Genomic DNA, 25,066 nt, shown 5'->3' with positions numbered 1-25,066 from the left:
GTCTAATTTATAATAGATCGCTGTTTTGCATAAACAGTGACAGAGCATTTATAATAGAAGGGATCAAACTTAAACAGTCCTTATTTCTGTTATGTTTTTTTTTGTACTAGATGGGACTAACTTGAAAGTATTATTTTCAATTACATGTAATTAATGGAATTTATTTATATTAATTTTCTTTTCTCATTGATATTTATAGAGCAATTATCAAATAACAAATCTGCCAAATTTCACTCAATGCCTCAGAAGCCAATCGGTGTAAGTCAGTAAATCTTTAAAATGAGATAATAAGATGTTTGTGAAAATAGTTGCAGAAAAATAAGGAGTCATTAGAAATAAATAAACCGTCTTTATTTATGATAATATAAGTACTCTATTTATAAATACAAACAAGGAAACTAAAAAACTTTCATTATTTTTGAAAAACAACCACTTTTCACCAAAAATATTGACTTACGTGAAATGTCTACCGAAAATAAAAAAACAATTAAATATTCTTATGACTTATCTTAAACAGCTACACGAAATAGAACAACAACTGAGTACATATTGTTTAATCGATGTATTCTTCAGCATTCGTTTCTGAAATTCTGAATCGTTTTCCCTTGATGAGGCAGCTCTCGTTTGGTTTATTGTCGGCAACTTTCTGTAGAATGAGTGACAATGTGGTGGAATAAATTTCAAGAGATCAAACATGTGTTTCTTTTTAATTTGCTTCAGTGGCCTACGCTCAGAATACAAAAAATCTTGAACTATATTAGACAAAATTTGAGGCCTTCCCTTTGATGCCGGTTTTGAAATATTAATTTCATCGAATTCAACCCATTCCTGCAATGTTTGTTTATAAAATAAGAAGTTTGGTTTATTTTTGCTGAACCGTAACCATTTTATTTGTAACCAGTTCACTTTTTGACCATTTATATCAATTTTTCTGTTGGTAATACGATCCTCCAATTTTTTTGTTGAGAAAAACTCTTCTCTCTTTATTTCAGTGACCAGAAACGCACTTTTGTTTTTAGAATTTTTTACAATATCCACCCAGTCACTTGGAAGATAGCTGTGTCCTGACACAAGAAATTTGTGATCAATATGATCAACTTTCATATCAGGGTCTTGCACAAGTTTGTGGAGAGCTAAGGATAATTTTATATTTCGATTCTGCCCTGTACAACAATCGGAATACATGATTATGTGTTTATGTTTAGAATCATTTTGCTTAAGGTGCTTTACAAGGCATGTTGCTATTTCCTGGGACCCTCTAGAACCCTCAGTTTCATTTCACATGTACATAAAACCCTTATTGGTATTAAAACTATGAACGCCCAGGTTGTAAACATACATGCTCAGCTTGTAATAAGCCACTGATACACTCAATTTTGAAGAAGGAAGTGCCTTTTCTAGATCGAACGTAAAAACATAATTTTCTTCACTTGCCTTCAATTTTTATAATGACTTACTTACAATTATTATAATAACTTACTTAATCTGACTTCTGAAAATATTAGAAAATTAATTTATTAATTATATCATAATGATTTACTTAATCTGGCTTCTGAAAATATTAGAAAATTAATTTGAAGGCGGATCATATACCGCCATCTATCAAAGAAAATCTAAATTAGTGACGTATGTGTATGAACAACTGAAACATTTGACCATTTTATTTGTGTTACGTCTCCTAACTCATTTTTAGGGAGAATGTGGCTTACACCGTTTGACTTCTGAAGCATCCTTATAACTTAAATAAAAAGCATGTTATTTGAAAAAATAGCTGTAATTTTGGAAACCAGAATCTTTAAACGCGATTTCCCAAAAATCTACTTTTTTGAATTGTGCCCCTATATTACTGAGGGTACGATTATTATACGTCATGGGGTATATCACTCAAGTCTCTGTTATGCACATCTTCCCTATCAGTGCCGGATTTAGGGCACTTGCGGCCCTAGGCCAAGTTACCTCGAGCGGCACCCTATAACTTCACGATTATGTAATTAAAGCAGAAAGCACATTTCATATTAATACATAACGTTTATTTTAATTTTACTTTTTGAAATTAGTACAACATACAAAGCATAACATAAATGAATAGAAATACTACTTATGTTCTATTTGATTACGGTAGGTACATAAATAGGTGAAACATGTATTCACTAATTAAATAATCTAAAATATCTTAAATAATTTGTCTAAACCCCCAAAACAGCTCTGACAACAATGTCTATATGAGACCGATCCTGCATCGATAACTATAATGTTGTATTCAATGTGGGCTCCGAATATTTTTAATATTAACAAAGCTTAATATAAGGTATAAATTGTGAATCTCAGTGATATATTGAAATAAAATGTAAGTGTACAAACTCTTTACATAATATCCCCTAACATTAGCATTAAAGTCAGCAAATTGCAATTATTTGTTATTGTTGTCAATACACAAATCCAGTTTTACCAGCAAAATAACCGCTTTTAGTAAAGACCGATACACCTGTTTTAGCAGGTGTACAGGGTCGGACTTACTTTTCACTTAACGTTTATCGAAATGTGTTTAAACATGAAATCCCACAACAGTTCTACAATACAAGACCATCAAAGTAAAATAAACACATCATAGTCATACTCTTTGGCAGCGTCGAGAGTGCAATTTCCTAAGTCCCAAGCAATTATCTTTAGTGCCTTAGAAAACACCAAACTTCAAGACTACCTTCTCCCACTTGGAAATATAATTCAACCGAAAAATATAATCTTCTCTTCTAGATTATCTAATAATCGCATATGTATGTATTTATCCAATAAACAAATAGTGGATGATTTTATGAATAATCATGGTCAAATAGAAATATAAGGTGAAATTGTCAGGGCAAGAAGGTTAGTTACACCAGCGGAACGACTTGTGCTCTCCAGCGTATGTCCTTCAATACCGCACGACTTGCTAATCAATGAGTTACAAAAAATCGGCATAGTTCCTGTCTCCCCCATGACATTCCTCAAAATTAGTGCTTCTGTGCCTGAGTTCAATCACATCCTTAGTTTTCGAAGACAAATCTATATCAGTCCTCACAGTCTAACACTACCAGAGTCATTTACTCTTGTTTTTGACAACACGATATATAGAATATTCATCTCTCAAGACAGTTCAGTTTGCTTTAGATGCAAGAAGCCAGGTCACATTGCATCACAGTGCTCCGAACCACTAGCTCAATTAAACCCTAACCAAAACAATGAAGCATCGGTATCCAGCGCAACAAATATATCTTTGCAAGCACCCAATGATACAAACCCTTCTCAGTGTGAACAAATGTCTATTTCCAATGTCCCGGAGATACCGAACAAAGAAGATGCATCAAATAAGGACAGTCACATAATTAATCAACCAAAACGTAACTTTGATGAAATTATTTCACCTGAAGCAGATCCATCTTCAAAAGAATGTAACATTTTTCCACCACCTAAAGTCCAAGCAAAATCTAAAAAAGCTAAAATTAGTTCAGCAAGCACTTCTGAATGCTCATTTTCTCTCTTACTTTACCCTGCTAAAAACTTCATAGAAAATCCCCCTATACCTTTCCCTCTAAACTTTGATCAACTTAACATGCTCCTAATGAATATCATGGGATCAACAGATCCTATAACCACAATTCAAGAATATACCACAGACCAATCAGCTTTGTCCCATATGCTCAGTCTAGTTTACCCCCATTTAAAGGAAAGATCCATAAAACGAAAATTCACGTCCATAAAGAAAAAAATTCATCGTTATCTTGGCAGTGAGGCGTCAGACTGGGAAAGTGACACATCTCAATTAATCCAACATTAAGATTCAAGTTTCTACTTCAAAAGCATATTGATGGAATTTTTCATCGCCTTGTTATGCTCCTACATCTTTCTCTAAATTCCAGCATCTATACTGCAGAGCTCTTTGGTTTGTTTAAAGCCATCAAACTATGTATATATTAAAAACCTCCCTTGTTGCCCAGTCCTTTCCGACTCTCTTAGCACAGTCAAAGCTATGCAAAATATATACCATAAACACCCCATTGAGAAAAGAACCAAGGCCGAACTAATGGAAGCTCAAAAAAGTTTCAGAAGAATCCACTTCCTGTGGATACCATCCCACATAGGCATTGAAGGAAATATGAACAAGCAGATACTAGTGCGCGTAACGCTATCACTAATAATGCATCAGAAAGGGAATGTCGGAGTGTCGCTAGCGATCTAAAAGTTCATTCCAAAAATAAAGTGTTAGTGCGTGGAATCCAATTATTGCTCAAAAGGTTTAATTATATACAAATTGTAATTCATTTTTACCAATAATTTTTGATTTAATTTTGTTACAAATGTTACAGGAATGTCGCTAATAACCTTCGGGTGGATGCGACTTTGTCTTTTTAAATAATAAAAAAACAATGTCTATATTAACAGAAAATACATAATTCAAAAAGTTAGCAAACAGCAGTTATTTGTAAAATTATTAATATTGCTAAACTTATTATATTATAAAGTAGTATTGCAGTTAATTGTTAAAATTAAATAACATTTGTTTCATTCGGGGGTAAAAGTACAGGTGACAACGAAAGGTTGAAAAGTTGAAAAGACATTATAAGTTAAATAACAAGCAAAATAATATGAACTATAATAGTAATAGGCTAGGGCCTAGGGCACTAAAAAATAAAAATATTAAGAATACAAAGAATAAACTTCTAGATCGTTCAATTCTCACATTATTCTCTTATACTGAAAAACGTCAATGTAATGTTCTTAATTTGGATAGAGTTGGATTAGTGATTAACATTGACACTCACACCACTCCGTACTCATAATAAATCTCATATCTAATCTCTAAACACTCACTTTTCTAGCTTTTTTGACTGCAAAATCTTCAATCAAATCGTTAAAGTCTAATCTTGAAAAAGCTCAGAATTTGAAATAGAACTAGCCAAACTAGACAATCTAGAATTTTCGTCAGAAGTCGAGTTCCACAAGTAGTTTTTGATTCTTTTCAATACGCTTAATGATATTCCTCCAGATGCATTAGATGTCACCATTCGAAAATATGTTAACTGTTTTTCACGAATGAGTTTCAGATACTCTAAAAGTTTATTTCTCGGAGGCTTGGTAATGTTGTTATCATGAGGTTCTGTTTCTCCATAAAATATACTTTCAACAAAGCCTTTGATCTGTACACACTTTTCTTCAAAGTCACCATCTATGTCGATACTTTTTAGCCAAAATAGAAGTTTTTCCCTTGATTTCTTCATTAGAAATTTACGATAAGTTGTTTAAAACTCCAAATTCTTCATTAAGACTGAAATAAACTTTGGACCTTTCATTCAATTCTGAATAAAGCCTGTCAATGTCAATTATTATTATAACATTGAATTTATTAATCTTTAAGTATTCTTTGCCATTAAAGTTGGGTTCAGGGGATTCATCTTCTTTGTCTTCGCCAGGGAGAGCTTTTCTTTTCGGGCGTCTTTTTATTTCAGGAATATAGGTTTAATTTTTAGACAACTCTTTTCCTCTTTGTTCATAGGAATCAAGGTTGTCTCTCAGACTCAATACGTACTCCTTTAGAGATTTGTATGTGTTGCATATACGATGGAGGGAGGGGCGCATCCGTCATCCCGGCGCCTTGATAGGAAAGGAAGTGACTCATCACACGGGGCCCCTGCCGTATGCCAGTGCGGGCTACATCAATTCATCACATTCCTATCTAGAACTTTCCACAATCCACCTGCAATCTGTAGCCTCGTATACCCTGGCAAGAGTTAATATTTATTTTTGATATGAACATTGGTTATTTTATTTAAACTTTCGAAAATAAAAATTCAATTTTTTACCAAAAAAAATTTTTTTTACAAAACGCTGCGGTCCCCTTTTGCCTTTTGCGGCCTAGTCGGCCTAGTGGTAAATCCGGCACTGTTCCCTATCATTCGTGATAATTTCCACAGCAATACAAGACAAATAATAACCGTTAATATTCATTACTTTATAGGTACATATAACAATAAATTAATATTGTACATAATTATACAAATATTGCTTGTATAACATTTATCTGATTTTAGCCGTGGTTAGCAAAAAAGACAACGATACCATTTCCTATCGAACTAGTGGCTGTGGTACTTGGAACAACATCAAGCCGATTTATGAAGTTCGATACTAACTACAACATAACAACAGTTGGCTTTATTCCTACAGGGTAAGTTTAGAAAGCAGGTAGGTACCTAAAAATAGCAAAAAAAATAATATTACTTATTGCATACAAAGTATTTCGTAACTATCACCATACCGTCATCGAGTTCTCAAACTGTTGATCTACTGAGTTGTTGTGGAGTTTAGTCAAACTCCTCTTATCAGTTTAACTGCCACGTTGTTAATTCCGTTCTACACTTTTTATACTTACCATTTGGCTTTACTTTATAAATTACCACATCCTACTAAGTATTTTGTATTCCGTAAATTTTCTCTCTCTATTCTCAGGATGACTTTGAATATTTTTCGTCTGACTTAATTAAAATTTCTATATATAGAAGCTATACATGCATCTGTATGCTGTCTGAATTCTCCCTTTTTTCTCTTCCGTGATATCGCTATCTGCGGTGATTGTGGCTCCGAGATATTTAAAACGCTCTATCTCTATTCTTTCCAAGTTCTTCTTCGTCTTTATAAGCAATTCTGCTTGTTCATTGGCGGATTGATATGGAAGGACGCCACTCCATCTTTTGCGCGGTCGGCCGATTCTTCAACCAATAGGTGTCTCTTTCTATTTTGACTACACTTGCTATAAATCTTTTAAAGTTATGTGGGTTTATTGTTTTATTTTGCCCTAGTCTACCTCGTCTCTTTTGTCTTAATGCACAAGTATTTGGTTTTCTCTCCATTGGTCCTTTTTGCCTCTATTTCTAATTTGTGGAAAGTTTTCTTTAAATTGATGACGGTGATTCCAATGTATGTGGTCCAGTAATACGTTTTCCTTACTAATTTGTCCAGAATTAAATTAAAGAGGGCTAACAGCGCGTCTTCTTGTTTGAGACCACTGCTTATTTCAAATATTACGAGAGTTTGTTATCTACCCGTTGTGCGGATGTACAGCCATTTACATATTTTAAAGAGCTGAACTAAGTTTTTTTGGAAATGAAAGTCTAAAACATATGACATTCTGTTAATACTGTCGGATGCTTGTCGGAAATCTATGAAAAGATTATGGATAGTTCGATGACTAACCAGCTATACCAAATCTAACTGACTTAAGTGTTAAGACCAAAAGTAACTCTTTTGGGGTATCTATACTGGAGTATCTATAATAGAAGAGATGCCATCAAAAATAAAAAAAAAAACGGAAATGCGCCAGGGTAAGATTTCTGTGCTAATTAGATTGAAGTATTGCGGAAAACAAGCAGGAATCAGCTAATTTATAGCAGACTTTGTAACTGGTATGTCCAGGCAAGGGACATCTGCATATAATGGGACTGTTCCGTGAATAGGGCTTTTCATCGATTGTCATTTGTTTCGAGCTTCTGTCATATGTTGTATAATCTGTGTACAATATTAATATACACGGATTATACGACATATGACAGAAGCTCGAAACAAATAACTGTGAATGAAAAGCCCTATACTTAAACTGCAGACTCTGTAGAAAAGGACCTGAAACAATCAACCGTATCTTGCATGGCTGCAAGTCATTAGATCCCAGGCTAAAAACTCTTTTCAGAGACTATCAGACGACTCCTAAAACATATGGTATCCATTCTTCAGACCTTATAAATAAAATTTATTTTATTTATTTTTATCAAATTAAATTTATTTAATCCCTTTACACTGTAAATATACAGATTGGACGTGTCAAAATATATAATAAGTATATAATAATAAGTAATAAATTAATCTTCTTTACAAGATGCTCCTAGGGCTCTTCTCGGATCGAGAGGAACCTATGTACTGTTTAAAAACTCTTTTGACTTTTCCTTCAAAAGTTATTAAACATGCCGTCATTACTATTCTAATATATCCAACTTTCTTATGGCACAATAAATATGGGATATATAACAATTAATACAATGAATCTTTTAAATTTAAATCTGAGAACAGTGTAGATTATGGTGGTGCGAAAAAAGTCAAGTTGATAATTCCGTATCGCTATAGTGCGGAAAAGTTGCGATTGGTAATTACAAGAAAGACAAAAAAATAATTATTCAAATCGGACTTTATCTTCCGATCCTGTAACGGGCCTAAAGATTATGAAAAAAAAAAATGAAATTTTACCTTTTTTCAAAAATTTTTATATATCCTCCATGTACGTTTTATTTATCGCTATAGTAAAAGTTATTTACAGTTTGTATAGTTTGGTAATAAAAAAAAATAGTTTTACGCATTTACCGAATATCTTCCGATCCCGCAAGGTCAATCAAAATCTATAAAAAAATGAAATTTTTGATGATTTTGATAAATTAAAAAACATTTAGTTATCTCATTTTTCTGTTACATTGTGAAGCTCTTCGCTTGTTTAGATATTGTATGACAATATTTCAACAACCCAGAACTCACAACGAGGAGGTGGTTGCACTTCTAGCTCCACCCACACCTTTCTCTTCAACCAACCAATGAGTGTGTGTTTTTTGCATTATTTAAATATATGTGTACATTTATTTTTGGTCTGTTTGTGTCCAGCTTTTAAACGCCAACTTTGTATTGTGATTTGGTGGTAAAATCTGGCAGCATGGACCTTGATTTAAGTGTTGCCCTGATGAATCCATCTCTTGATTGGGACCCACATACATTAGACATTAGACGATGCTTCCGTGACCAACTCTACGCACCGTTCGTCAGCTTGCGTTTGGCAGGGATAGTTTTGTACATTCCAGTCTGGCATGTCGCCCGATGTAATGCAATAACTTGATATCTTCATTTGAATCTCTTTCAAGAAGTGGTGGAGAAGATAGTTTTGCAACATTCCGGTCTATTATTTTAGTTTAGTCCTGTGCTTCAAAATTTCAAGTAGTAGGGAGAAAGGAAACACGTTAGAGAGCTAGGGCCAAGGAGAGCGTTAAAAGCCGGACAGACTAATGCCAAGGGCTAAAGTAATAGAAATTTCATTCCTCCTACTTTAAATTTTGAGGAACAGGACTACACTGAAATAATAGACTGGAATGTTGCAAAACCATCTTATCCACCAGTTCTTCGCAGAGTTTCAAATGAATATATAAGTTCCTGCATTACATCATGCCAGACTGGAATGTACAAAACTATCCATGACACCCGGAGGTGTGCGGAAAGTTGGTCACGTTAGTTGCATCGTCTAATGTATGTGGGTCGTGGGTCCCAATCAAGAAATGGGATTCATCAGGGCAGCACTTAGATCAAGGTACATGCTGCCAGATTTTACCACCAAATCACAATACAAAGTTAGCGTTTAAAATCTGGATACAAACAGATCAAACAGAAATGTACATTTGTAAATAATGTAAAAAACACACACTCATTTGTTGGTTAAAGAGAAGGGTGTGAGTGTACCTAGAAGTGCAACCACCTCCTCGTTGTGATTTCTGAGTTGTTTAAATATTGTCATACAATATCTAAACAAGCGAAGAGCTGCACAATGTAACAGAAAGATGAGATAACTAAATATTTTTTAAATTATCAAAATCATCAAAAATTTATACAACCATACAAACTGTAAATACATTTTACTATAGCGATAAATCAAATGTATATGGAGGACAAATAAAAATTTTTGAAAAAAAAGGTAAAATTTCATTTTTTTTACTATTTTTAGGCCCGTTGCGGGATCGGAAGATAAAGTCCGATTTGAAGCGTTCTTTTTTGTTTTTCTTGTAATTACCAATCGCAACTTTTCCGCACTATAGCCACACGGAATTATCAACTTGACTTTTTTCGCATCACCATAGTGTAGATACGCCTGTGTTCAATAATGTTGTTTTATAAAAACAAGAAAATTTTAACAGATGTAACTTTACATTATTCTAATTTAATGGTGCAATGTTAATTAGTAATAATTTATATCTTTAATATATTCCAGATTACCACAACCGGCCCTTCCTGCCTTTGAACTTATTCCTGACATTTTCGTAGAATCATTTATTATCACGATGGTATCGTACACCATCACAATGTCAATGGCCCTTATATTTGCTAGAAAACTAATGTATGAGGTAGATTCAAATCAAGAATTATTTGCGTTGGTAAGAACTATTGGTTATTTGTATTATAATATTTACTTCCTTAGTAATAAGTAAACAATGTTTTCAACAAGCGAAAGTTTTGCTTTAAGGTGATACAGTAGCGATCAACAGGCAGCCAAAACGCGTTCCAAGATTGCGGCTATAATTTTGAATATTTTTTCGAGATATTTGGCACACGTATTCATAATATAATAAAGAATGGCGGTACAGAGCCCAATTTGAAAAATATATTAATATGTGGAAATTACTCTGTTATTAAATACAATATTAAAAAAACGAGCCTGTACCTCCATTAAGAAGAACAAAAAAAAAAAAAGAATGTGTGTGTACTTTGTACGCACGTAAGAAGTTATACTTCTATTATATGATTATATAATTATAAACGAAATTAATATACTTTTTATTTATATTTTATTTAAATATAAAACTAATTTATACTTACTACTTCTCAAACATTTTTATTAAAACAGTGCCAAAAATTAAAATAATAAAAGAATAAAACACACACAAACACATTAAAAATGCCACAAATGATTTCTGAACATTAATTGTCGGAAAATTTTTTAACTAAATACGTATTTTCTGAAAATAAAATTATATAATAAATATACTTACAATCATAAAATGTATAAAAAAAAATAAAAAAATAAAAGTTTCTATTGGGATTTGAACCAACTTACCAGCGCGGCTGGTATTGGCGTTGTATTGGGGTTCACTCGCATTTTACGCTTCGCCACGGAGACAGTGTGTTATTATGTGCGAAGATCGACTAACTAAACGGATTAAACTTTTGACATTTTTGCATTATGTAAATCAAATTATTTTGATTTTGAATTGAAATGATTTAGAATTGAAAAAATACAACAAAACATAGAGTAAGAAAACAATATATTAGGTGAATATTGATAGAAATTTTGATGGTAATCAAATTATGTAAATAAAAGTATTACATACCTGTTGCTTTAAAAACTATTTAAAAATCACTACAATTATAAACTTTTTTGTTTTGCCATATTGGATAATTTTTGTCATGTCATTTGAACATCCAATCAGAACAAAGTTGTAATGCGACTGCGCCGGGATCAAAGGTTTTAATCCTATTAAAATTAACCCTCTATCGCGCGTAAAGAAGTATAACTTCAAAAATACACTTTCTTCAAATAAACTTTTTTATCCGATGCCTAGATTTTGTGTCATTTTGGAACTACTAATGAAATAAAAAATTTTAGTAATTCCAAAATGATACAAAATCTAGGCATAGGATAAAAAAGTTTATTTGAAGAAAGTGTATTTTTTTGTTCTTCTTAATGGCGGTACAGGCTCGTTTTTTTAATATTATATTTAATTACAGAGTAATTTCCACATATTAATATATTTTTCAAATTGGGCTCTGTACCGCCGTTCTTTATTATATTACGAATACGTGTGCCAAATATCTCGAAAAAATATTCAAAATTACAGCCATAATCTTGGAACGCGTTTTCGCTACCTGTTGATCGCTACTGTTTCCTCTTAATAACATAATTTAATAATATTAAAAACAAAACTTTATTTGGACCAATTTGCTGGTAACACCTTCGTGGTTTCTAAAATTTGCAAACGCAACGAATGACTGGAGCAAAGCAGGCTGAGGAAGATCTAAGAGCATCTTACTGCACGTCTGTCCAGCGCTGTAAAATTCCAACGAAAAAAGGTCGCCATACTCAGAATTAGAGTAACACTAATATAAATAAATAGTCATTTCGTTGTAAAACGAAACAAGAGCCGTCTTATATTTTAGTTTGTTCAGAGGGCATCAAAAGCACCCTGACCGGTTTTAAACCTTATTAGGTTATCATCAGAGAGTGCATATTTGATTATCTCTGAACACAAGGCGTCCCTTGTTTGTTCAAAATTGGTCCCAATAAAGTTTTGTTTTTAATATTATTTCATTATTTTATTCAAGCAAAACTTTCGCTTGTTTTTAGCAGATGTCGCTACGACACCCACACCATTATGTTATTTCGTTGTGAATCGATACTGGCAGCCCGAATTGTATTCTTTAGTGTTCAGACATAATCAAATATGCTCTCTCTGATGATAACCTAATAAGGTTTGAAACCGGAGAGGAGCTTTTGATGCTCTCTGAACAAACTAAAATATAATACGACTCTTGTTTCGTTTTATAACGAAATTATTATTTATTTATATTAGTGTTACTCCTATTTTGAGTATGGGTAATCATCTTTCGTTGGAATTTTACCGCGGTGGACAGGTGAGAAGTGAGATGCTCTTACTTACTTACTTAGTCCTAAGCGTTTCTACCTTTAGGTGTAAGGCTGGTGGAGTTGAGTTTGGCATTGTAGTCTCCATGCTTTCCGATCTTGCGTTAGGTTTCTTGCACTTTCCAATGTCAATCCCTTCTTCTCGACTTCTTTCCTGATTTCATCAACCCACATAACTCTTGGTCTTCCTCTTTTGTTTTCCCCTGCACTCTCGTTTCGAACACTCGTTTTGTTAGCCTCTCATTCGATATTCTACACACGTGCCCGAACCATGTAAGTTGTCCCTTTACTATTTTTTCATTGACTGGTTCTAGATTTAGGTTTTGTAGGTGTAATTGTTTCGTTTCGTATTTTGTCTGTCCTCTTTCTGTTTGCTATTTTCCTCAGGAACCTCATTGCCATAGCATTGATTCTGGATTTTTGTCTCCCCGTCAATGTCCATTTCTCGCTGCTATACATGGTTGTTGGTCTAACTACTGATTTAACGACTGCCGTTTTTACTTTCTCCGGTATCTCTTTTTTCCCCAAAAATGTTGTTTTCATAGTGTTAAATAAGCTTCCTGTTCGTCCCATTCTCTCGTTTATTTCCATGTCTTGTTTACCATCTGATTCGATTATTATACTCCTAGGTATTAAAATATTCCACTTGCTCTAGTTGTTTCCCGTCTAATTCTATTGCGTGTGTCTTCCTCGTATTTGAAATTATCATTGTTTTTGTTTTCTCTGTATTAATTTTCATATTTATGTTTGATAGTTCTTCTTCTAGGATTTCAAGATTGTTCTGTAGGTCTTCTCTGTTTTCTGCTATCAATACCATGTCGTCTGTAAATAGTAGCTCCGATAGTTGAGTCCGTTTCATTTGCCAGTATCCTAATGTTAGTTTTCTCATTCTTCTCTTGGCTTTGTTTATCGCTTCACCCAGTACCATTGAGAATAGCAGTGGACTCAGCACGCATCCCTGTTTGACGTCTTGACTTGTAGTAAATTCTCTGGATTCCTCGTTATTGGTCTTCTAGTATACTTCTATTATGTGTCTGTCGACTTCCATACGTCCTTTCTTCGGATTCAGTCAAACGCCTTTTCCAGGTCAATGAAGGACATATGTATCTCTCTATTGTTGTTGATTACCTTCTCACTTACTTGTCTTAATGTGAATATTAGATCTTGCTTGCTTCTGTCCTTCCTGAATCCACACTGTGTGTCTTCAATAGTTGTTTCTATTTGGGTTTTTATTCTTGTCTCTATTATTCTTGCGAATACCTTCCCAGGGATACTTGATATGGTGATACCTCGGTAATTATTACAGTTTCTCTTGTCTCCCTTTTTGTATATTGGTAATATAATTAATTGTCTTTCTTCCAGTCCTTTGGTAATTCTGCTCTATTTATGATATCATTCATTAGTTCTTTCTTGCTATCCATTCCCTCTATCCCAATGAATTTTATCATTTCCGGGGTGATATAATTCTTGCCTGGTGCTTTGCCCAATTTTACTCTTTCTATTGCTTTCTATAATTCCTCTCTTGTTATGGATTCCATAACAAGAGATGGAGATGCTCTTAAATCTCCCTTAACCTTTTTTGCTCCAGTAATTTGTTGATTTGCAAATTTTAGAAACCACGAAGGTGTTACCCAGAAAATTGGTCATAAAGTTTTGTTTTTAATATTATTTAATTATATTATTTAATTATTATTTTATTAAAGCAAAACTTTCGCTTGTTTTTAGCAGATGTCGTTACGACACCCACACCATTATGTTATTTCGTTGTGAATCGATACTGGCAGCCCGAATTTTAGTGTGTTTAGAGATAAACAAATATGCACTCTGATGATAACCTAATAAGGTTGGAAACCGGAGAGGGTGCTTTTGATGCTCTCTGAACAAACTAAAATATAAGACGAAATGATTATTTATTTATAAATAATGTTTTATTTAATAATTTTAGGGTGTAAGCAACTCCGTTGGATCGTTTTTTTCATGCTTACCTATTACGGCATCATTATCAAGATCGATGATTCAGCAAGCAGTTGGAGGTGTTACTCAATTAGTTTCTGTAGTATCCGCTTCTATTCTGTTGGTGATTGTCCTTTGGATCGGACCATTTTTTGAGACGTTACCGAAGGTAAACTGTTAATTATTATTTTTCTAATTAGGTTCCTTTTAAATTGGTATGTAAATAGTCGCATAATAGTCGAAAATCGTCAGATTAAGATAATGTAAGTTAATTACATGCAAAAGAGTGTATATTGGAAAAATCTGACGGTTTGAGTAAGGAAATGGGTGGGTCACAAAATTTCACAAGAAAAAAGGAATATTTCGAGATATAAACGTCAGTAGGTACAAGAAAGTAAAAAATACTTGTTTAATATTTTTCAAAAATCTATCGAATTATACCAAACACGACCACCTACGAAGAGGGGTGGGGGGTAAATTTAAAATTTTAAATAGGAACCCCGCGATATTTCGCGAAATGAACATCAGATCGAAAAACTGCAACATACACGTATTTAATATTTTTGAAAAATATATCCAATGACACTAAACACAACCCCCCATGGAGGTAGGGTGGGGGTTACTTTAAAATCTTAAATAGGAGCCCCCATTTATTATTGCAGATTTGGATTCCTTATGTAAAAATAAGTAAATTTTATTCGAGACATTTTTTCGAATTATGGATAGATGGCGCAATAATAGAAAAAAACCATTGTTGAAAATGGAAAATTATATTAAGAAATGGAAAGTCCTTACTTAAATGGGAAACTTTTTTTGGTTTTAGGACCTACTCTTCACAACCCAATAGATCCCCAAAGCGCTCGATTAACTGTAAATTTAGCATACTTCCCTCCCCTACTATAATCTACTAAACAAAGTGTAATCAACTGTTACTGTCCCCGTAATAACCTTAATATGATAGTTTATTAATTTTATTATTAATTTTTTGCAGTGCGTGCTGGCGAGCATAATAGTAGTAGCTCTCAAAGGAATGCTATTGCAATGTACTTTACTTCCGAGGTATTGGCGATTAAGTAGATGGGATGCTATAGTGTGGATAGTTACATTTTCAGTAACATGTTTTGTTCAAATAAGTTATGGTCTAGCCGCAGGTGTAGGCGTATCCTTATTAAGCATATTTGTTCAAGGATACAAACCTTATACGTGCCTTTTGGGCATTGTTCCAAATACCGATTTGTATTTGGATATTAAGAGATATAAGGGGGTAAGTATACTATATTTTACACGTTCAGCTTAAAAAAAAACGTGATTAACTAAATTAATTTGATTTCAATTAAAATTCAAAAATTATTTAAAATATAATAATATATTACGAGTACCTATATTTGTATTAATCATCAATATCATTAATTATCATAAATCAACATGCTATGTAACCGGGCCATTATACACCAGCCAATGGGAGCAAGAATAGGATATTACCTCCGAATTCTATCCTACTGCATGGATTTTAATGAAATTTTGAGCCTAGCCTCTACTTATCACCTAATTCAAAGTCTACCTATGCCGATGTGTGCTTTTATCTTGGGGGTGGTTCCCACCCCTTCTTAGTACATTGAAATGGCATACTATGTGTATGGCAGTCTTTTCTTCCATTTCGCACTTTCTGCACCATGGTTCATTTATCTTACGGAGTTTGTATGGATGGTTTCTTAAACGCCAATCCAATCACCATCTCAGTGACGACTGACAGTGACCGTTTTGATCTATCGTTTATTGAGGTCGAGAGTTTTTTACCAATATTCTTGATTATTTTGTAGTCTGGATTTGCTCTTGGATTTTCTCCATCTTGGGGAAAGCTCCATTTCTTTTGATGATTTCTTATCAGCCATTTCTGAATCTCGTTTTTCTTAACATCACTAGTGATGCCTCAGAAAGGTTCTGTATCTTCAAAATCTTCTCTTGAGCCTTGTTTTGCCAACATATCTGCTCTTTTATTCCCATGCATCCCTTCATGATCTGGCATCCATATTAAAGACACTTTATTGTCTTTTGCCAGTTTGTTGAGGAGATCTTTGCAGTTCGTCACCAGTTTTGATTTCATGAGTGGGTTCTCTAACGCCAGAATAGCCATGTTGATTCTCTCATACTGGAACACAGTTGTATGTTAACCTAGGGTGTAAGATTTATTGTAGTTACATGTTTACCCAAGGACTCCTGATCTAGGACCATGGGCGGTTTTAAGATCCATCAGTGAACCATATTAATTTGCCATTAATATTTGGGATTTTTTGTTCTCTTTATGATATAATTGTGTTAATATTTTCAGTGAAGATTAGTTCTATTGTCATCATATCTGAGTTCATCGTAAAGATAAATTTCTCAAAAGTATAGTCCCAGTAGTGTTTGTGTGGCTATTCAATACATAATCCAGCACCTAAGTATTGTTTGCTTTGAGTCTCAGGATGGTCATAATGGCTACCGCCGAAATATACAGGGTGTCCCCGAAAATAGTGCGTTTCTTAAAGGTATACAAAGGTATACAATTTAGAAAAAAAAGTCTCATAACATTTTTTTCTAAATTCAGCCGTTTGACCAAAAAACGAAAATACATTTTGATATGCAAATTGAAGTCTGGCAACACCGTGCAACACAAAAGCTAAAGCACGCTTGTTGACACATTTAAAAATAGTAGGTTTGTAGGTCATTTGTATCTGGTCGGTAGTAAAGTAAAAATGTAAATATCAACCAAATGGCTAGTGTTTACATTTTTTCACCCTGTCCGCGTCCCCTTATATCAAACAAACCAAGGTTGTTGACATTGGATATTTGGGGTAATTTAGTTTTATTCCAAAAGAACAGGTATTTCTTAACAACGAGAAATTTGTTAAGAATGCAGAAGGGTAAAGGGTACAATATTTTATGAATTACCCAGAACACTAAAGGGAGAGGCCTATAAATTTTTTGCAAAATGTTTTGCCGGCACTTTTTGAAGACGTGCAAACACGACGTCAAATGTGGTTTCTTCACGGCGGAGCCCCAGCACATTTTTCCAAAGCTGTGAAAAAGTTTTTGGATACTACTTATCCTCGTCGTGGGATTGATAGGAATGGACTCATTCTGTATCCACCGTGAGTCCCGAATTCAATGTATTAGATTTTTATTTTTGGGGACATTTGAAATCGTTAATGTATGAGAACCGACATAAAATACAAACAGAAGCTGAATTACAGAAACGCATTTTTGGTGCAGCAGAAACTATCCGACATAATTTAGTTAACTATGGCATTACTAACAATTGGATTCGTCGTATCGATCCATGGTAGCTTTTAACATTTATTATAAAAATTATTGTCAATTAAGTACAAACATTTAATTTAATTTTTAGACCACAAGTAAACAGATTACTGTTAGTCGGAGCATAATGTAAAAAACTAAATTAGAATAATTATTAAACGTTGTCTGTTGTATTCTTTAATTTCCACTGTAAACTATGTAATTCAGTTAAAACCATTGTATTCAACACCTATAAAGCTTAATAAATACATAATACTAGTTTAGTTAAAAGATAAAGTGTTTCTTATTGTAAATGATTCGACATTTTATCAGTTCGTTTAAAATTATTCCATATTTCCATATTAATAAATGAAAATAGTTTCTGTCCTTGTGGGATCGGTACTCACCGGAGGAACCGCAGACATTCGGAAATAATTAACGTCTCTTTGCAAAGACAATGACGTCGACTTTGCAAAGTAACAAGACACTTAATCAACACACACACTACACATTACTCCCCTGAGTCAGTGATAAGTTATAGTCTAGAAAATCATTATGAAATTGACTGGGAAGTTGGTTGTGAAAACCAGTGCCAATAAAACACAAAACACACACACAGAAAAACGTTAGATACAAATCATTTTTCCTAAGATCATTAATTACATTTAAGGAATTGAACCATAGTTACTTGTAAAAGTTATAATTTATGTAAAATTTCTAGCCTTAATCCAAAACCTTAATTAATTCGGATATTCATAGCAAAAATGCCACATTATTAAAGCAAGAAATAATTATTTTGCAGGTAGATACCTACATCTAGGGATGTCAACAAACAACCCTAAAAATCACACCTCAAATAGTAAATAAACAAGGGGCTCCATTATATTACATTTCCACAGTCACAGGTTCTTCTACGCCATGTTGCCAGGTCATATAAATTTATGAAAATAAAAATTCACTCGTATGGAGAACAATGCAATTTTTTTTTGGAAACGGTTAACTTTAGAAAAAAATGTTATAGGACTTTTTTGCTCTAAATTGTGTATTATATCCCCACCTTAAAGGAACGCACTATTTTCGGGGATACCCTGTATATTTCCAGCTGAGGGAGACCTACGATAGCCTCTAATGAAGCCTTTCCTGCACTATGCAAGGCTTCTGTTATATTTAGAAGCGCTTGTCTTTGTAGCGTCGTGAGAGATGTCACACAAGATTACAAAGCCATCTTTCTCCACCAAAGTACTGAACCATAAGCAACTGTCGGTCATATCACTGATGTGTATAACAAACAGATTACCTTTAGTTTCAATTCCCAGGTTTTACCTACAACTGGTCTGCAATTCCAGAAAAGTCGCTGTTACCCCTATATACTTGACCTCGGTAGTTATTTCCAGTACCTCTCCAAATAATTTCAGCTCACTCAGTCCAGTACCTAAGCTTTTTCTTATTTGTAAAGGCTAACAATTTAGTTTTGGAAAGGTTTACGGAGAGGTTTTGTTTTTAGACACCAGTTCTCTATACTCTATGTAATGAAGGGCATATCGCACCTGATCCGCAACAGTGTTGGGAAATTTTCCCCTAGTCTCTATTACAATATCGTCTATGAAACACTGGACCGAGATTCCTTGGGTTCTTAGCCCATGAATCAGGTTATCGACAACTATGTTCCATAATGACGGTGACAACATATCCCCTTGAGGGCATCCCTTAGTTGCCCTCAGATTTATGGTACTGTTATACATATCTAACAATAAAACAATAAAAATGTTTGTTTTCTATACTTCCACAAAATTTATTACAACTATGTGACTACAGCTGTTTCGGCAGAGTGCCTTTCTCAAGTGATTTAGATTACTATGGGTTTGCCTGCTTAAATTCTTTAACTGAAGAGGTTGAGAAGTGGGGAGCTGTTTGTCTTGAGTTGGTCATTCAGAATTATATCTGTATTTTTCAATTTATTAATTTCCATAGTTTCTAATAAAGATAGCTTAAGCTTAAGGCCTTTAGTTTTGAATATGCAGAATTTGAAACTGTTCATTAAAATAATGATTATGATCTAGAAGGTGAAGGGCGTATGTAGAAGTGTCTGTTTTTCTATTGTTAAAAGCCCTTTTGTGTTCTGCTATCCGTTTGTCAAAGGTTCTGCCAGTTTGACCGATGTAAGTTTTCGGACAGTCACCACAAGTTAGTTTGTAAATACCACTTTGTAGTTGTTTTCTCTTTCGGCTCTTATTGTTCTTAATATATTTGCTTAAGTTGTTGTTAGTTCTGAAAGCTGGTGTTATTCCTTTATTTTTTATGTATCTGGCTATTTTTGTTGTTATCTTGCCAGTATATGTGATAGAGCAGAAGGTACTGGGTTCTTTCTGTGGTGGTGCATAGACTAATTTCAGGGCTTTCTTATGGAGTTTTTGGTTTAAAATTTTGTTAATTATTTGTTCGTTATAGTCATTGTTTACTGCTATTTGTTTAATGATGTTCAGTTCTATCTCGAGGTTATTTTTTGACATGGAAATTTCTGTCATATTTCTGTGGAATGCTGCATATTCAAAATAAAGGCCTTAAGCTATCTTTATTAGAATCTATGGAAATTAATAAATTGAAAAATGCAGATATAATTCTAAATTACCAACTCGAGACAAACAGCTCCGCACTCCTCAACCTCTTCAGTTAAAGAATTTAAGAAGGCAAACCCATAGTAATCTAAATCACTTGAGAAAGGCACTCTGCCGAAACAGCTGTAGTCACATAGTTGTAATAAATTTTGCGGAAGTATAGAAAACAAAGGTTTTCAGTGTTTTATTGTTAGATAAAATGAACTTCCATCAAGTAACGGTCGAATCCATCAATTATACATATCTGTTCATCTATCTTATTCCAACTGTCATATATTATTTACATTATAATAATTATAATAATTTTATAATTGTTAAATATTTTTTTTAGGCTAAAGAAATAGATGGAGTAAAGATATTCCATTATTCTGGTGGTTTAAGTTTTGCATCAAGAAACAGCTTTAAAGAACTTCTCGTCAAGAAAACTGAATTTGATGCAGCGGCCGTACTTAGGAAGAGAGCCAAGTTAGCGGATAAAGGTTTACAAGATGATGAAGAATTTTTAACCAAATGTATAATTTTGGATTTCTCAAGCCTTACTTTTGTCGATCCAGCTGGTGTTGATTTCCTTAGAACGATGCAGGACGATTATAAACGATTAAATATTTATATGTTAATATCCGGATGTTCAGGTAATTTTATAATTCTTGAGATTAAATTTTTCCTTATAATTATGGTCATCATCAATGGTACTATAATCAAAGTTGAACCTCCACCTTCCCTAGGCAGTCATTTATGTTCATTAAGGCGAATTTAGACTATTCACTTTAGATGTACACTGTGGATGATTCATCTGCAATGAAAGGTATATACCCTTTGTACGTTTGAAACGAAAAAGGCGTTGGACTACCCCAGCTAATTGAAATAATATTAGAAAATATTACCTCAATCATCCAAGATAGCCATCGCTACACCCTTAGCTTAGCTCAGTCACTCAGGTGTGTGTTCGTCTTGTCCTAATCTTAGAAATGCACTATGAAAATTCGGAATGAAGCAAACAAAACAATATTTTTAACTAATCATGTTTATTGTTCATAAAAATATAATAAAAATGTGAATTATTAAGTGCATTAACAAATATATTCAAATTCTTGCCAAAAACTAACAATTTGTAGATTATACTTATGGCTTTTGTATTTCGTTCGATGGTAACTTCTTGATGTCGAATGGTACTGCTGTTGACTTCTTGTAGACCTGGGCAGATGTTCGGCCCTAGACCCCTGCAGCTACAGATGGTGGTTGTTGCAGTCTGGATGTCATCTTGTTGTCTTCGTCTTATGTTCCATCACCGGTGTGGATGGGTTGAAGCTCCTGAAGGGAGAAAAGGTTTTATTCTCAAAAACTATAAGAAAAAAAAACACATATCAATCATCAAGAATAAAAACCAAAATGTACCTTTGCCAAATAGTATTCAAAGAGTAGTAGATGGCAAGGGTATATTAAATGGAATTAATATTGATACTACTTAGTTTTGATTTACACGTGCATATTAATAGATGAAAAGAAATATACAGTCGGAAAAATTAAAGAATACCCATGAACGATCACATTAATCACATATTATTCAGATAATTAATATTCTATCTTTCTCCTTTCTAATTTATGGAAAAAAACAGCAAATACAAAATATGTGATTGATGTGATCGTTCATGGGTATTCTTTCATTTTTCCGACTGTAGAAACCAAACACATGGTTAAATATTTGAAGAAAAAATGATTATAAAAAATTAAAAGTAGACTATAAAAAACTTAGAACACAAAACTCACCCAAAGAGTCTGGAATAAGTCTGGAAATAGATAGCTATTATCAGCTCTGTAATTGCCTTTTATAAGATTATTAATTTTTCCCCTCCATTACTAATTGTTATCCTCATTGACATGACAGCGCAAAGTATGAGAAGGTGTACAACTATGTTTCGTATTAAAAGACAGATACTCACAGAGTAAGAATATACGGGGTACGTTCAGTATGATGATTTAGATTTTAGATTAAAACAGATACCTATATTAAATAGAAGATAATAAAAGAGGGTAATAAAAGAGGATAATAAAAAAGGATAATAAAAGAGGGCGCCAAACAAGTTTTTAACGAAAAAACAAGTTAAAACGAATAGAAGAAAATTATTACTAATGAGATATTAAAGAAAATAAAGTAAAATAATTATTTAAAAATAAAATAACAAAGATGTGACGTTTGTAACGTTACACACTTCATCTACATTTCATCCAAGATGCACATCCAAAGTAAACAGTGAATAAAGTAGAAGGTGAACATTCCTACTTTTGATGAAATGGTTGGATGATTCTTCCACAATGAACCACTAGTGTAAAGTGTAAACTTGTATTTTTCGGTATTTTTATCATAAATTTATATTTTGATACCTACGTAAAATTACTTTTCAGTGGAAAGATTAACATATGCATATATTTCTAGAAATATATCGTAATCATGAGTGCCTGTGGAATAATATATCTGAGGACTACCATAAAATAAATATTTTTTGTGAAAATGCAAACCGGTCCCTACTAAAACAGCTACATTTATCTGGATTAAATATAGTCGACATAAAATAAAAAATAAAAACTATCCACACACGCTATTATTGTTGAGCTAGCAAAAATTAGGAAGTCAGAAAAGAGTGGAGCAGAAAGCGCTGATGTTTATACTTCTCGTTTATTGTGGTTGAAAGAGGCAAACTCCCTGATTTTTTTCTAATTTTCGACATTCTTCTAGTAATGCTTCACTTATTCACTCTGCGCCAGGACTATTCGCCACTTTGAAAAAGGCTGTGAAATGAATTCCGTCAGTGAAAATGTAAATTCCTGACCTTTTCAATCTACACTTTCACCATTCATCTATCATCCGCAGTGTACATGTAAAGTGAATAAGTCTAAATTCGCCTTTACCAACCGCTTTCAATTCACCCTGCATCTTCTTCTACTCTAAGGCCATGTTCACATGGCAAGCGCTTAACGCGCTTTTTGATAACGCTCGATTACAACTACATACATTTTATTTGAGGCCTTTGACATGCTAACGCGCGCTAAACGAATACAATGGATGAAAAAATAAATAAATTGTATGTAGTTGTAATCGCGCGTTATCAAAACGCGAATTACGCGCTTGTTATGTGAAAGTGGCCTAATTTTATGGTATAAAAAACTTGTATAAAACAGGATATTTAAATATTTCGTGTTTTAAATATAGAAACATAAAAATAAATAACTATCTATCGGAAAAGTAAAGAATTACAATAGGGAACTTGCACATTTTTGAAGTTATACTTCTTTAGGCGCGATAGAGAGTGAATTTTTATAATTCTGCGCGAATGCGCACAGAGACATATGTTGTTCGATCTTTTAAGTTATATTATCAGTCCAAAAAAGGTGTGGAAAAAATATGTTAGTGTTTTTAGTAAATATATTTATTATAATTTTTGTGTCTTTGGATTTGTCTTCCTCGGGAGTAAGGTAATACGTATGATTAAAACATTTTTATTTAATACTTCACTTCGTAAATTTGTTACCGTGGTTTGTCATAATGTCCGAGAAACCGTCAAAACAATGCCTTCGTAGCCTCGTTGGTACAACATTCGACTACGAATCGAGAGGTCCCGGGTTCAAATGCGGACAATTGCTGTCTATTTTTTTGGATTTTTGCAAAGTGGTAAGTAACTATTAAACTCAGTTTAATATTTAAGAAAATAAAAATAAACTGTTAAAAATATTTTATTTCGCTGAAATCATATAATAGAAGTATAACTTCTTACGTGCGTACAAGGTACACACACATTCTTTTTTTTTATTACATAATAATGTTCAGTTTTGTTTAAAAATGAGATTTTCAAAATTTCACGCTTCATAAACTCATAATAACTTATAAGTACAAAGTTAAATTCTTCTGTGATTTAAAATAAACTTACGTGCATAGAAATCGGCCCACTTAAAAATTTGTCATTTTTGATATCTCATATTTCCTAAATCTGTTGGCCGATTTAAGTGATTTTTTAAACATGTTATGGCCTGATTCTTTAACAATACACTGTAATAATATTGTTGCCAAACAGTTAATTTTTCATTGTATACCGGGTGTACCAATCAAACTGTGTTCTTTTCTCAAAGTTCGCATCACCCTGTGGAATATGTTAGTATTTATAAAATATTTAAATTAAAACTCAACTATAGCTTCAGGTTTTCTTAACATTCTGTTTTTTGATTCATTCGTCTATGTTGGAGACTAAAAAAGTTAAGTACTTTAACAACTAGACATGTTCTTCATCAATATACGGTGTTTCTAAATAAGTGCGACAAACTTTAAGGGGTAATTCTGCATGAAAAAATAATGACTTTTTATTACCAACATAAACGAATGAATCAAAAAACAAAATATTAAGAAAACCTGATCAAGCGGGATCCAGACCTAATAAATCAATATATTCTTGTGTAATTAAATAATATAAAAAATAATAAATAATAAGATGCGAGTACGAATTAATATTGTTTTCACCAATTTTGAAAATATGTGAAAACGTTGAATTATCCACGTCCGTCCGTCTGTCTGTCTGTCCGTTAACTCAACTCCTCCGTCATTATACCAGGTAGAATGACAAATGAGGTGTCAAATGAAAGCTTATAATTCAAGGATGGTACCATAGAGTTATAAACTGCGCGTCATAGAAAACGGGCACCCTAAAAAATGGGTCATTTTTGATGTCGCGTATCTCCTAAACCTGTTGTCCGATTTAAGTGATTTTTT

General features: G+C 33.2%; 2 protein-coding genes across 7 annotated transcripts in view; one reads left to right on the top strand and one right to left on the bottom strand.

Moving 5' to 3' along the window:
* LOC126881213 (prestin-like) overlaps nt 1–25,066 on the top strand; it is a 308,541-nt gene that overhangs the window by 276,153 nt on the left and 7,322 nt on the right. For all 6 annotated transcript variants that reach the window (XM_050645322.1, XM_050645324.1, XM_050645321.1 and 3 more), the window contains exons 8-12: nt 6,066–6,199; nt 10,040–10,202; nt 14,412–14,588; nt 15,411–15,683; nt 20,642–20,942. In XM_050645322.1, the coding sequence (XP_050501279.1) occupies nt 6,066–6,199; nt 10,040–10,202; nt 14,412–14,588; nt 15,411–15,683; nt 20,642–20,942 (1,048 nt within the window). The remainder of the gene's footprint in view (nt 1–6,065; nt 6,200–10,039; nt 10,203–14,411; nt 14,589–15,410; nt 15,684–20,641; nt 20,943–25,066) is intronic.
* The window catches only part of LOC126881218 (farnesol dehydrogenase-like), a 378,698-nt gene continuing 373,922 nt past the window's right edge, over nt 20,291–25,066 (bottom strand). Inside the window, exon 7 of the mRNA XM_050645350.1 lies at nt 20,291–20,310. The gene's annotated coding sequence lies outside the window, so the exon portion shown is untranslated. The remainder of the gene's footprint in view (nt 20,311–25,066) is intronic.

Source organism: Diabrotica virgifera, chromosome 3 (genome assembly GCF_917563875.1).
Source record: "Diabrotica virgifera virgifera chromosome 3, PGI_DIABVI_V3a".
In the NCBI taxonomy this organism is placed as follows: domain Eukaryota; kingdom Metazoa; phylum Arthropoda; class Insecta; order Coleoptera; family Chrysomelidae; genus Diabrotica; species Diabrotica virgifera.
The sequence above is the reverse complement of the archived record's forward strand: the minus strand, read 5'-3'. Positions and strand labels throughout refer to the sequence as shown.